The sequence below is a fragment of the Anas acuta genome, chromosome 7 (assembly GCF_963932015.1).
Source record: "Anas acuta chromosome 7, bAnaAcu1.1, whole genome shotgun sequence".
Taxonomy (NCBI): domain Eukaryota; kingdom Metazoa; phylum Chordata; class Aves; order Anseriformes; family Anatidae; genus Anas; species Anas acuta.
Window position 1 is genome coordinate 24,235,778 of NC_088985.1, and position 12,331 is coordinate 24,248,108.

Genomic DNA, 12,331 nt, shown 5'->3' on the forward strand with positions numbered 1-12,331 from the left:
GACGGGACAGGGGGGAGCTGGCCCCAGAGCCTCACCCCACAGGCAGCCTGAACACACCCCGCATTCCTGGGGCACCAAAAGGAATCCCCCCAGGGCCGACAGAACCAAGGGCACAGCTCTCCAAAATCACTGCTCGCCCCAGCCTTTGGTGGCTGAGCGTGATCCAAGCAGGATCACCAGCAGCCCTGTCCCACATCACATCCCAGGCTTGCCAGCGTGCCAGCAGCAGGGGACAGGGGAGGACAGCGCTGTCCCTGCACACGCAGCCCCCCCAGCACAGAGGGCTGGAGCCCCCCGGACCCCATCCTGCGGCAGGGAGCGGCTGTGGATGGGGATCCAGCACTGCCCCTGCGTGGCCACCACGGGAGGTGCATGCGGCCCCAAAACCTGCCCAGGGACAGAGACACAGCTCCCACAGAGCCCCAAAAACCGTGCCTGTGTCCTGGCAGAGGCACTCACCCCATGCCGAGCCATTGAGGGGCTGAGACAGGCACTCCAGTGGCTCGGTGACCCCCCATCCTGCCCCGCTTTCCCCAGACACCCTGACCCCAAGGTGCCCTCCCCGTGGCAGCCACGCGTGGCCCTATGAAGGAGGAGACGAGGCAGCGCTGCTGTTTGGGCATCCACATTTATTATATGGCTGGGGCAAGCCAGGGGCTGCCACCCGCCTGGGCCCCTCCCATCGAATGGACACGACCCGTCCTCCTTAAATATTGATTATAAAACAAATTTTTTTCCTTTTTCTTTTTCTTAAAAACCTCATCTCTCTCTCTCTCCGTACTTTTTTTGTCTTTTGTTTTTTTGTTTTTTGAGTACAAAAGCGGGGGGCGGGCGCTCCGCCGTGCCTGCCGCTACCTGCGGAGGCTGCGCTGTGCCTGCCGCAGCAGCGTGTCGAAGTCCAGCGAGTCGAATTTGCTCTTGACGGGGGCCGGGTCGAAATCCTCCCGGTTTGAGTCTGCAAGACACGGGGAGAACCCACCCTGAGCCGCGGGGATGCTGGCAGGGCTTTGGGCACCAGCGCAGCAGCTCCTCCTGCTCCTCCCCACCTCGCTTCGCCCTCCAGCCTCCAAACCCAGAGCTGGGCTGGCAGGGGGAGGGATGCAGAGCTGGGAAGGAGAGGATCCAGGCTCGGGGAGAGCTGCACGACTCACCCAGGTCGGCGTAGTTCCTCCTGCAGAACTGCCGGCGGCCGCCGAAGCAGAGGTCGAAGGGCTGCTCGTCGGGGCGCCGCAGCTTGTGCCCGCTCTCGATGGCAGCGAAGGCTTCCTCGGCGTAGCGGTAGGTGACGAAGCCGTAGTTGTCCCTGCAAAGGCAGGAAGGAGCTGAGCCATGGCAGGGCTGTGTGTCCCCCCCCCTCGGTTAGCAGCGTGCTGAAAGCAGCTCTCACCCCTCGGAGCGGAAATGCAGGGTGCACTCCTCGATGTCCCCGAACACCGAGAAGCGGTGCCGCAGCTCCGAGCGCGTCATCCTGCTGGGGATCTTGCCGATGAACACCACCCGACGCTCCTCCTGCGGGCAGGGGGCACCGTGCCGTGAGCTGGGACCTGGGGGGGGACCCCGGCCAGCCAGGCTCGAGGGCTCGGTGTCTCCGAGCCCCTGCATCGCCTCCCACCCCCCCCCACGACCTGGCCAGAGCCTCCCCGCGGCGCTGCCCACGTGCCCGCCGCCCCACTCACTATTGCACGTTCCTTCTGGAGGATCCTCTGCCTTTGGTAGTGGTCCTGTGCGTCGTAACTGTACCTGGCAAGGCAGAAACCGGACCCGTGAGCTCCAGGGTGCTGGAAGAGAGCGATCCCAGGACCAGGACGCAGGGGAGATGCCCGAGGAGCCCGGCTGGGAGGCTGGGGCTCCCCTCCCCGCAGGGTGGCCGTGCTTACCGTCTCCTCCTGTTACTCCTCCTGCGGGGAGAAGGGGACCGGGACCGGGACTGTCTGCGGGACGGGGACCTGGACGAGTAGGAGGAGGAGGAGGAGGAGGACGAGGACCTGTCCCGGGACCTGCCACACGACCCACAGCTGGAGCGGGAGGAGGAGCTGTGCGAACATCTTGAGCGGTACCTGGGGGGAGGAGAGAGACAGCTCAGCACCGAGCCCTCCCTGTGCACAGCACCAGGCGGTTCTGGGGAACAAAGAGACCCCCATCCTCCCCAGAGCACCCAGCACATCCTGCACCCACCAGCATCCCCAGGGTGAGCCGGGCTATGGGAACACCTGCCCGAGTTTGCCAGGGGATGCAAAGGCACCGCAGAGACATTGCTCGGCATGGCCCCAAAGCCTGAAGCCTGACGGGAGCAGCCTCCCCAGGCACAGCCTTCAAAGAGCAAAAAATGGGCACTGGAGAGCCACACAGCATGGCCACAGCCCCACAGGGACCCACAGGGACCAAGGCTGCTGTACCCAGCTCCACGTCGTGGGCTGCAGCAGCTCCCAGGGGACAGCGGGTCAGGATGGCACTGCCCACGGGGACATTTCTGAGTACAGGGCCAGCTGCGTTTGCTGGATAACCAAGCCTGGCACAGCAAGTCCCCCGGCTGCATCCTTGTGGGATTCAGCACCGTGTGCTTGTCCTGATCTGCTCCAGCCTCCACACCTACCAGCCACAGATGGAGGAGCCCTGCGTGGACAAGGCCCTGAGACCCAGCGCCCTGGGATGTCTCCAAAACCAGCTGAGCACCCAGGGGAGCGTGGCAAGGGAGCCCTCACCAGCTCCTCCCAGCACAGCTGGGCCAGGCTGCAGGGGGACATTGCCCAGAGGCACGAGGACCCCAAAATAAAGGAGACCACCTCGATAAAGAGTGGCCAAGCAAGGTGGCTTTCTCCTCTGCTCCTGCTGCCATCATGGTTCACCTTCCTACGCCCAGGGCTGTGCCAGCTCCTTGGCACAAACACCACTGCCTGCACTAAGAACCCACAGAAAGCTGCCAAAAGCCACGGTGCAGCCGAGGGCTCGGACCCAAGCAAGCACTCTGCGGTGCTCCAGGAGGGGCGAGAAGCCCTGCCCAGGGGTGAGGCTCAGCCAGATGCCAGTGTCACAGCAGCTCCCCAGGTCCATGCTGCTCACCTGGCACCCACAAGGAAATAAAGCTCCTCGAGGGGGTCTAGAGGCATCTGGGCACCTCTGCCAAAACACCAGGCAATGCCCAAAGAGCCCCACCACTTACCTTCGCCACCGCTTGTGCGGCGGGGACAGCGACCGTGACCGAGAGCGGGAGGAGGAGGAGGAGGACGAAGATGAGGACTCGCTAGCTCCGTCTGAGCTGGAGCTGAAGGAGCGGCTGGCACGGCTGCGGCCGGCCCTCCAGCTGCTGGCCGAGGGGCTGGGCGAGTCCCGGGGTCTCCGGTAGCAGCGCAGGGACCTCTTGGCAGCAGCACGGCCGGGCTGGGCGCTGGGGGGCCGCAGCTCCTGGTCCCGGCATGGGGAGGCGGCTGGAGACAGGAGCACCGAGGTGGGGGGGCTGCTGCAGCCGGCGGCGGCCTCGCTGGGGACGCTAGTCCGATAATCCAGGGGGGCCGGGCTGGCCGCCCCCGGGGGCTCCTGGCTGGGCCCCCCGGTGGTGTTGGGGGCCGCTTTGGGCTGCTCCAGCGTCCGTTTGGTTAAGGAGGAGATGGGTTTGATGGTGATGTCCCGGTGGTGCTTGACGTTCCAGCGGGAGCCGCTCTCGGTGCCGGGGGGCTGCGTGCTGCTGCTGCTGCTGCCCTCCGGCCGCGCCGTGCCCGGGATGCAGTAGTCGTGGTCCCCCGAGCACACGTGGCTGGGGGGGGGCGCAGGGATCCTCCCCGGGAGCTTGCTCTGGGGCAGAGGTTTGGCTTTGGCGAGGAGCTTGGCGGTCCTCTGGCTCCCCTCCTGCGGCGCGGGGACAGGCGACTTGGTCTTGGCCAGCAGCGAGACGGCGGGCAGCGGCTTCCAGAGCTGGTGGGGAGGCGTCGCCGGGGGGGTGAGCCCTGGGGGAGCATCACACAGCGTTCAGGGACGAGTCCAGGTGAAGCAGAGAGGGGAGCTCACTGCATCCTGCCCGGCTGGGCACCCCCACCCCAGCCCCGGGGTCCCCTCCCGGCAGCCCCAGCCCCTGGTGGGGCACGGGCAGCCCCCCCGCCTTGCTCCTGGCCTTTACCTGCCACGTTGGCCAGCTCCGAGGCTTGCAGACCGTCCGGGGGCTTCCTCTCCGGCTGCGTCTCGGACCTGAGAAGGGGAAGGGAGCTTGGTCACCAGCAGCCACCAAAGCCCACCCGTGCTCCCCAACGCTGGGGCTCACAGCAACTTTGATCCGAGAGCTGCAGGGATGGAGCCTGCGCATGCAGACATCCCCGTACTCACCCCGTGCTCCCCGCCGGCCGCCTGTCCTCGGGGGGCTGCGCAGGAGCCTCCTCCTTCTTGGCTGAAAGAGAGCAGGGGGTGAGAGCAGGCAGGAGGGCAGGGGACAGCCCTGAACATGGGGACACAGCAGGGGGAGGTTTCCCAGCCCAGCCCAGCTCCCTGTGGAGCTTCTCCCTTCTTCTTCCCCCCAGTGTATTATTCCCACCCCCTTGGCCACCCCGGAGACCCCCAGCCACTGTCACAAGGCAGGACAGAGACAGAGGCAGACACACCCCAGGACAAGGCACCCCCGCGTGGTGCCACCAGCCCGGGGACACAGAGGGGACCCTGCAGGGGACGGCACGCCACATCCGCACCTTCAGACTTCTCGAACTGCTCCAGCAGGCTGGACAGGTCAGTGGCTTCGATCCCTGCGCCAGGAGAGAGAGCACGAGTCAGGCGTGCCACCACCAGCCTCCCAACCACACGGGGCGAGCCCACGGGCGCAGCTTTCCCCCTCTACACCCCCCAAAACCCACCGGGGAGCATCAGCTGAACCCTGCCGGGTCGGCACTCACCGATCTCGCTGATGAAGGCTCGCACGATGTCCTTGCTGCTGTCGCTGGGCTGCGCCGGGCTGACGAGCGGCTGGTGCCTGGAGAGCCGTGCAGCAGGTGGCTTGGTGGGCAGGCTGCCCTCCCGGCACGCTTTTTGGGGTGGCACTGCAGCCTGCGGGGGCGACTTGTGGCCGGGCAGCTCCTCAGGGGGCTTCTCCGCAGCCCCCTTGGCCTCCTCTGTAGGGTGCGTGCCAGGGGACCCCGCAGCGGGGCCAGCAGCAGCCGACACCTCCATAGGGCTTGGGGTGACCACTTGGGGGGGCTTTGCTGGCTGGGGGGCTGCAGCCGGGGGCTCCTCCGAAGGCTGGGGGGGCGCAGGGGGCACCCTGCTGGGCTGGGCAGCTGCTGGAGCTACCTGGGGGGCTTTGGGGAGGGGGCTCTCCCCTGCCAGCCGTGCCTGCCTCCTGGGGTCCGACACCCTGCTGGCAGCCTGCCTGGGCTGCCCACCCGCACCCCCCGTCTCTGTGCTCGGGGGGGGCTGCACGGGGAAAGCCGGGGGCTCCGGGCAGCTGGGGGTGGGGGCCACGGGAGGCTGCCCGTGCAGCAGGGCCGTGCCAGGGGGGGCCGCAGCTGGGAACGCAGGGGGTGCAGCGCCCTGCAGCGCGGCTCCGGGGTCCCCATACGCCAGGGGAGGCACTGGAGGGGGAATGGGGATCCCTGGCCAGTAGGATGGGGGGGCCCAGCCCACCGGGGGGCCGTAGGGGCCGAACGGTGGCGGGGGCGGCAGGGCAGGGGGGGGCCAGGCCATGGGTGGGGGCGGGAGGCCAGGCACCATGTGGAAAGCACCGGGGGCGCCGGCGGTGGGTGGTGGGGGCATCCCGTGGCAGCCCACGGGCTGCGGGCCGAAGCAGGGCCAGGAAGGCACTGGTGGGTACAGGGCGTAAGCACCCGCGGGGGCTGGGGGCAGCCCGGGGGGGGCCGCCCCAGCAGCTGGGGGCACGGGGGGCGCGACAAAAGGCAGTGGCGTGGCCGGAGGTGGCGGGGCCGAGACCGGTGCCGGTGCCGGAGCCGGTGCCGGTGCCGGAGCCGGGGCTGGGGGAGGTTTGCTGGCAGGAGGAGGCGCAGCGAGGGGGCTGGGGGGTTTCTCCGGGCTCTTCTGAGCCCCAGGCGCCTCGGGGGCCGGGCAGATGGGGGCCACCAGGCAGGGGATGTCCGCCAGCTCCGTGGGAGGCTCGGGGACGCTGGGCCACTTGCTGGCCGCCTGCTTCTCGCCCTCCTTCCTGCCGCCCGGGCTGGGCTGGCGGTGCTGCATGCGCATGCGGTACTCCCGCAGGCTCAGCGCCTTGGGCTTGGCTTCTCTGGGCAGGCTCTCGCTGGGCTCCGTCACCACCAGGCTCTGGGGGGGCTCCGTCCCCGTTCCCTGCTCGGGGGCAGCCTCCACCACCTCTCCGCCCGCCTGCGCCGTCCCCTCGCCCTCATCCCGCTCCTCGGGGCTGGGCTGCGGCGCCGCTTGGGGCTCCTCCAAAACCTTCTCCAAAACCTCCACGGTTTCACCCTTCTCCGGCTCCACGCTCGATGTTTCTGCTTCCAGCTCCTTCAGTGGCTCCGGCTGCTCCTTTTTGGCCCCCCGTGGCCGGCCGCGTGGCCGCGGAGCCCGCTGTGCTCGCAGCTCCATCCCGCCCTCCTCCTTGGCGCGCTCCAGCTGCCGCTCCAAGAAGTCCGAGACCTGTGGCGAGGGTCGTGCCGCCCGCCGCGGCCGCCCCGAGCGCAGGCGGTGTGCCACGCAGTCCCTGCCCGCCCGGGGCTCCTCGCTCAGCCCTTCCTCCGCTTTCTTTTTCCGACTCTTCCTCGCTCGCTCGCGCCCGCGCCCCTTCTCGCAGCCCTGGCGCTTGCCGCCCGCCCCCACGGCCTCCGCCGGGGCTTTGCTCTCCGGAGCGCAGTTGGAGGGCTCCTGCCCGGGCTCCTTCTCCTCCTCCGTGCCCTTTTCCTGCGCTGGCTCTCCTGGCAGCTCCTCTGGATGCTCAGGGACGGGCTCCCCGCTGTCCTCTGCGCCCAGCAGCTGGGGCTCCGTGCCGGGGAAGCCAGGGGCGAGGGGCTGCAGCACCACGGGGATCTCCACGCTCTCCCCCTCGCCGGGCACGATTTCCAGCAGGACGGGACCGCTCAGCAGCTCCTTGGCCACGGGCTCAGCCTCGGGGTCCAGGCAGACGGTGAAGGTGGGCAGGCAGTAGGGGTGCATGGACTTCACCAGCTCGCTCAGGGACACGTCGCCCGTGTTGATGATGCAGGGGTCCTCGTGCTCCTCGGGCACGACCTCGGCGCCGCTCGCGCACAACCCCGCGGCCTCCACGCTGCTGTCCAGCTCCAGGCTGGAGGCAGCCTCCTCCTCCTCCTCCTCGCCGTCGCTGCGCTGCGGCAGGGGCTGCCCAAGGGCCCGCAGCCGGCCCTGCTTCCTCTCCACCCTGGGGGTGCTGCAGTTTTGTTTCTTCGGCCCCGCCGGCTCCTCGCGCTCCCACGGCAGCTCCACGTCGGGCTGGGGAGAGGAAGCAGAGCTCGCATCAGCCCCCGTGGCGTCGGGGAGAGCAGAGGGGCTGTGGCACAGCCGTTTCCTTCTGCTCTTTGGGCACGGCCACCTCCAGCTCCCCCCTGCTCACCTTCCCGGATAAAGGCACGCCGCCGCCGCGGCTCGGGGGCCGCAGCCCCTTGGGGTGCTCCGGGGCAGGGCTCTCGCACTCCAGGGCCGGCCGGGACAAGCTGAGAAACTTCTGAAACTGAGAGAAGGTGAGAGGGGGTGAGGCAGAGCCCCCCTGGCCGTTTCCCACCTCGCCCCCTGGCTGGCCACGCAGACGGACACCCAAAAACCCCCCGCAGGGCACCCCCAACGGGTTTCGGGGTGGGCTCACCGAGGGATTGTCCCGCTCCCGAGGCGAGGTGAGCAGCTCCGCGTCCATCATGGTGTCGAAGGGGGACAGGGTCTCGTCGTCCGTGCTGTCCAGGATCTCGGTGATGGCCGTGAGCAGGGACAGCTCGTTCTGCGCGTCCAGGCAGGCTTTGCTCTGCCGAAGGGGCAGGAGACAGCTCAGAGGGCGTCGGGGCACGGCCACGCCGAAGCCCCCACCCCACGGGGGCTGCAGCGCTGCCCCCGAGCCGCCCCGTCCCGCTCCCGGGGCCCCACCTCGCTCAGGGAGAGGTCCTCGATGATGGAGATGACGGAGGAGTCCAGGTAGTTCTGCATCGTCCCCAGGATCTCCTCGGCCTCCAGGATGGCTTCTGCGTCCAGCGACGCCAGGTTCAGGTCGTCCTCGTCGAAGGAGAAGCACTGTGGGGGCGAGGGCAGCCAGCTCAGCGCCATGGGGACCTCCTAATCCTAAGACCCTTTGGGGTACCCCAGGGGCCACCACATTTCCCGCTGATGCCCGGAGCTCTCGAGGAGTTTTGGGGCTGGTGAAGGGGAACCGGGCAAAGCGACTCCCAGCTCCACGCTCCTCTCATACCCAAAAGGCAGCCTGGCCCCACACCCCACAGCTCTCCAGCTCCAGCGCTTCGGCTAAGCCCCAAACATCACAAAACTCACACGAATGTGCAGGGCTCAGCAGCAGGGCTCAGCGGCCGCCAGAGCCAAAATCCATCCCCCAGCGCCCCGTTCCCCCCCGGCCCCCAGCACTGGGTGTCCCACCGAGGCCAGATCCTGCCCTGGGCCAGGTGCAGCGCACGGGACAGGACTGGAATCCCGTTTGCAGACGGGTTTGGGGCAGAGATAACAGGGACGGGCGTGATAAGGGCACCAAGGACGGAGCCCTGGGAGAGCCGGGGGGGAGCCGCCAGCCAGCCGGCCTCCCCCAAAACACACCAGGGGGTGAACCCAGGCCGGGAGAACCCATCCCCACGGCAGCACGGCCCCGTCCCGGCATCTCCCGGCCCTCCCCGACTCCTTTGACTCAGCACCTGGCGAGGAGGCCCCGCAGCTCTGAGTCACCGGCGGCCGCGTTCCCCCCGGGACTGCCTTTGATCCTCCTGGGGCCGGGCACCTCCTCCTGCCCCGGCCGCCAGCACCGCGTCGGGGCGGGGGCACGAAGCCGCCCGGGCTGCTCCCCTCCCCAAAAACAGCCCCAAACAGCCCCCAACGTCTCCCCAGCCCCTGCTTTGTGTTTAGGGTCGGGCACCGCGGCACCCCGGGTGGACGTGGGGCATCACCAGCGGGGCATCAAGAAGACACCCACGACCCCAAAAAATATTTGGGTATGCCAACGGGGTGTTTAACCCGCTGCCCTGCTACCCGAGCACCCAAATTAAGGGCTCCACGTGCACGCGTCCATCCCAGCTCCTTGTGGGGTGAGCGGGGACCCCACAGAGCCACGCAAAGCCCGGGGGCTGTCAGCGAGGACACGCGAGCTGCCAAGGCGGGGAGAGCCGCGCGGGGCGGCCCCGGCAGCGGGGAGGATGCTCGGAGGATTCCTCGGCTGCCTGGGGGAAGCGTCACGCAGCACCGCGCCGCTCAGCCCCAAAATCCCACCGCTCGGCCCCAAAAAACCTGCCGCACGCCTCGCCCAGGGAGCGCGGCCAAAGGGTGTGGGGCGGTGACAGGAGGGTGGCTTCCCCAAAAAGCTGATATGCTAAAGTGGTGGTAGCCCGTAAGCTGGACCCTAAAATCCTGACAGCCCATAAGGTTGTCCCTAAAATCCTGATATCCTAAAGTGCTGGTGTTACATATAGGGGTCCCAAAATCCTGATATCCTAAAGTGCTGGTATTGGATACAGGGGTCCCAAAATCCTGATATCCTAAAATGCTGTCAACCCCATAAGCTGGTCCCCAAGATCCTGATATCCTAAAGTGCTGTTAACCCCATAACATGGTCCCAAAATTCTGATATCCTAAAATGCTGGTAACCCCATAAGCTGGTCCCCAAAATCCTGATATCCTAAAGTGCTGGTAGCCTGTAAGCTGGTCCCTAAAAACCTGATATCTTAAAATGCTGGTAACCCCATAAGCAGGTCCCAAAACCCTGATATCCTAAAACGCTGGTAACCCATACCCTGGCCCCAAAAACCCTGATATCCTAAAGTGCTGGTAGCCCACAAGCTGGTCCCAAAAATCCTGGTATCCTACAACACCGGTATCCCACAATCCGGTCCCCAAACCCTGATACCCTACAGTGCTGGTAGCCCACGAGGGGCTCCCAAAAACCCCCCAAATCCCGGTAACCCACCCCCCGGCCCCAAAACCCCTCCGTACCCCAACCCCTGCTGTGCCACAACCCGACCCCCAAACCCCCGACCCCCTGACACCCCGGCACCCCGCACCCCCCAGCCCAGCGCCCCCCGGTGCAGGACACCCCCGTTCCCCCCCGTTCCCCCCCGTTCCCCCCGTTCCCCCCGTTCCCCCCCGCTCCACGTGGAGCCGCCGCCGCCCCGGCGGGAGCCGCCCCGGCCCTCCACGTGTCACGGGCGCTCCCCGGCCGCCTCCTACCTGCACGGGGCTGCCGGCGCGGAACGGGGCCGCCCGGGGAGCGCCGCCGGGACACGGCCCCCGGGACACGGCCCCCGCCGAGCCCCCGGGCCCGATCCCGGCCCCGATCCCGGTCCCGGCCCCGGCCCCGGCGGGCCCCGCTCCGCCCCGCCGCGCCGCCATCTTGGCGCCTCCGCTCCCAACGCGGCCACTGCCGGGCGCGCCACGTGATCGCCGCCGGCCGCGGACTACAACTCCCAGCGGGCACCGCGCGGGGAGCCCCCCCCCAACCTCCCGGCCCCGCGCGGGGCGTGCTGGGAGAGCACCCCTTCGCTGCCGGCGCGGAGTGAGACAGAGGGGGGAGATGGGACGAGGAAGCACGGATAGAGGGGGAGGCGGCCATCCTGGGAGAGGGCGGGAGCTGAGGCTTCGCCGCCATGTTGGCAGCGGGCAAAAGGCAGGAGGGGGGGCGGTGGGCGGGGCCGGGTGGCGTCAGTGGCGGGAAGCGCCCTGGTGGGCGGGGCCGGCGCGCGTTTTCCCGCGGTGCCGGGTGCGCGGCAACACGTGGGCAGGGGGCGGGAGTGCGCGGAGCCACCGGGACCGGGACCGGGACCCCCAACCCAATCCCAGCCTCCGGGGGCTGCCCACGGTGTCACCTGGGCTGTGATGGGTTCTCCCTGCCTCGTGGCCCTGCTGTCCCCACAGAGGGCTGTGTAGGGCACAGCGGGTTCCAGCTCCCCATACACCCCACCAGCCTCCTTCCTTCCTGCCCACTGCTCTGTGGCCACCTGGCCCCAGCCCCCCTACCCGCTGCCATGTCCTCAGGGGACCTGCAGCCCCCACACGGTCCTACTGAGGGCATAGGGCTGCGTTGGGGAATGGCACCCACCCCATAGTTGCATGGGGTGTGGGTCTGGGCTGTAGGGCTGTGTGTGGGGTTGCCTGTATTGGGGTACTGGTCTAGTTTGTTGGGCTGTGTTTGGGGTGGGTTGTGTTGGGGTATGTGTTTTGGGTGTTGGGTTGAGTTTGGGGCTGGCTGAATTACGGTATGGGTCTTGGGTGTTGGGTTGTGCTTGGGACTGGCTGCATTGGGGTGTGGGTCTTATTTATTGGGCTGTGTTTGGGACTGGCTGTGTTGGAGCATGGGTCTTATTTATTGGGTTGTGTTTGGGGCCGGCTAAATTAGGGTATGGGTCTTGGGTTGTGTGTGGGACCAGATGAATTGGGGTCTGGGTCTGGGCTGTTGGGCTGTGTTTGGGGCTGGCTGCATTGGGGTCTGGGTCTTGGGTGTTGGGTTGTGCTTGGGACCGGCATCTCTGGGGTCTGGGTCTTGGCTGCTGGGCTGTGTTTGGGACTGGTGGTGTTGTTGTATGGTTCCTTGTTTTTGGGGTTGTTTTGGGGTCTGGCTGCATCAGGGGCTGGGCTGTTTGGGGCTGGCTATACTGGGGTACAGGTCTTGGTTTTTGGGTTGCTTTGGGGTCTGGCTGCATTGGGGTCTGGGTCTTGGTTGTTGGGATGTGTTTGTGACCAGGTGTGTTGGGGTACAGGTCTTGGCTGTTGGGCTGTGTTTGGGACTGTTGGTATTGTATGGGCCTTGTTTTATGGGGTTGTTTTTGGGGACTGGCTGTGTTGGGGTCTGGGTTTGGGCCGTAGGGCTGTGTTTGGGGCTGGCTGTGTTGGGGTACAAGTCTTGGGTGTTGGGTTGTGTGTGGGACCAGATGCGTTGGGGTCTGGGTCTCAGCTGTAGGGCTGTGTTTGGGACTGGCTATACTGGGGTACAGGTCTTGTTTTTTGGGTTGCTTTGGGGTCTGGGCTGTTTGGGGCTGGCTGCATTGGGGTTTGGGTCTTGGTAGCTGGGATGTGTTTGGAACCGGGTGTGTTAGGGTAGAGGTCTTGGCTGTTGGGCTGTGTTTGGGACTGGCAGTATTGTATGGGCCTTGTTTTTTGGGGTTGTTTTTGGGGACTGGCTGCGTTGGGATCTGGGTTTGGGCTGTTGGGCCATGTTTGGGGCTAGCTGTACTGGGGTACGGGTCTT

General features: G+C 67.1%; 1 protein-coding gene across 2 annotated transcripts; it reads right to left on the reverse strand.

The window, feature by feature from the left end:
* Positions 1 to 609: 609 nt before the first annotated feature.
* On the reverse strand, positions 610 to 10,513 carry PPRC1 (PPARG related coactivator 1). 2 transcript variants are annotated; one of them, XM_068688267.1, is made up of 14 exons: positions 10,318 to 10,513; positions 8,026 to 8,169; positions 7,754 to 7,906; positions 7,505 to 7,621; positions 4,872 to 7,383; positions 4,671 to 4,724; positions 4,315 to 4,375; positions 4,112 to 4,179; positions 3,161 to 3,941; positions 1,878 to 2,057; positions 1,677 to 1,740; positions 1,388 to 1,509; positions 1,152 to 1,303; positions 610 to 955 (listed from the first exon to the last, which is right to left on the reverse strand). In XM_068688267.1, exons 1-14 carry the CDS (start codon positions 10,477 to 10,479, stop codon positions 852 to 854), a joined length of 4,674 nt encoding a protein of 1,557 aa, XP_068544368.1. In that variant the 5' UTR covers positions 10,480 to 10,513; the 3' UTR covers positions 610 to 851. The 2 variants fall into 2 exon arrangements, with proteins under 2 accessions (XP_068544368.1, XP_068544369.1); XM_068688268.1 differs by lacking the exon at positions 10,318 to 10,513 and adding an exon at positions 8,796 to 10,149.
* Between the last annotated feature and the right edge of the window lie 1,818 nt (positions 10,514 to 12,331).

Bases quoted from the DNA above. Each gene is read 5' to 3' on its own strand.
- PPRC1 (XM_068688267.1), bottom strand. From the start codon at position 10,479: ATGGCGGCGCGGCGGGGCGGAGCGGGGCCCGCCGGGGCCGGGGCCGGG. The intron at 4,376-4,670 runs GTGCGGATGTGG...GCTCTCTTTCAG, and splicing joins GCAGTTCGAGAAGTCTGAAG to CCAAGAAGGAGGAGGCTCCT. The intron at 1,304-1,387 runs GTGAGAGCTGCT...CTGCCTTTGCAG, and splicing joins CTGCATTTCCGCTCCGAGGG to GGACAACTACGGCTTCGTCA.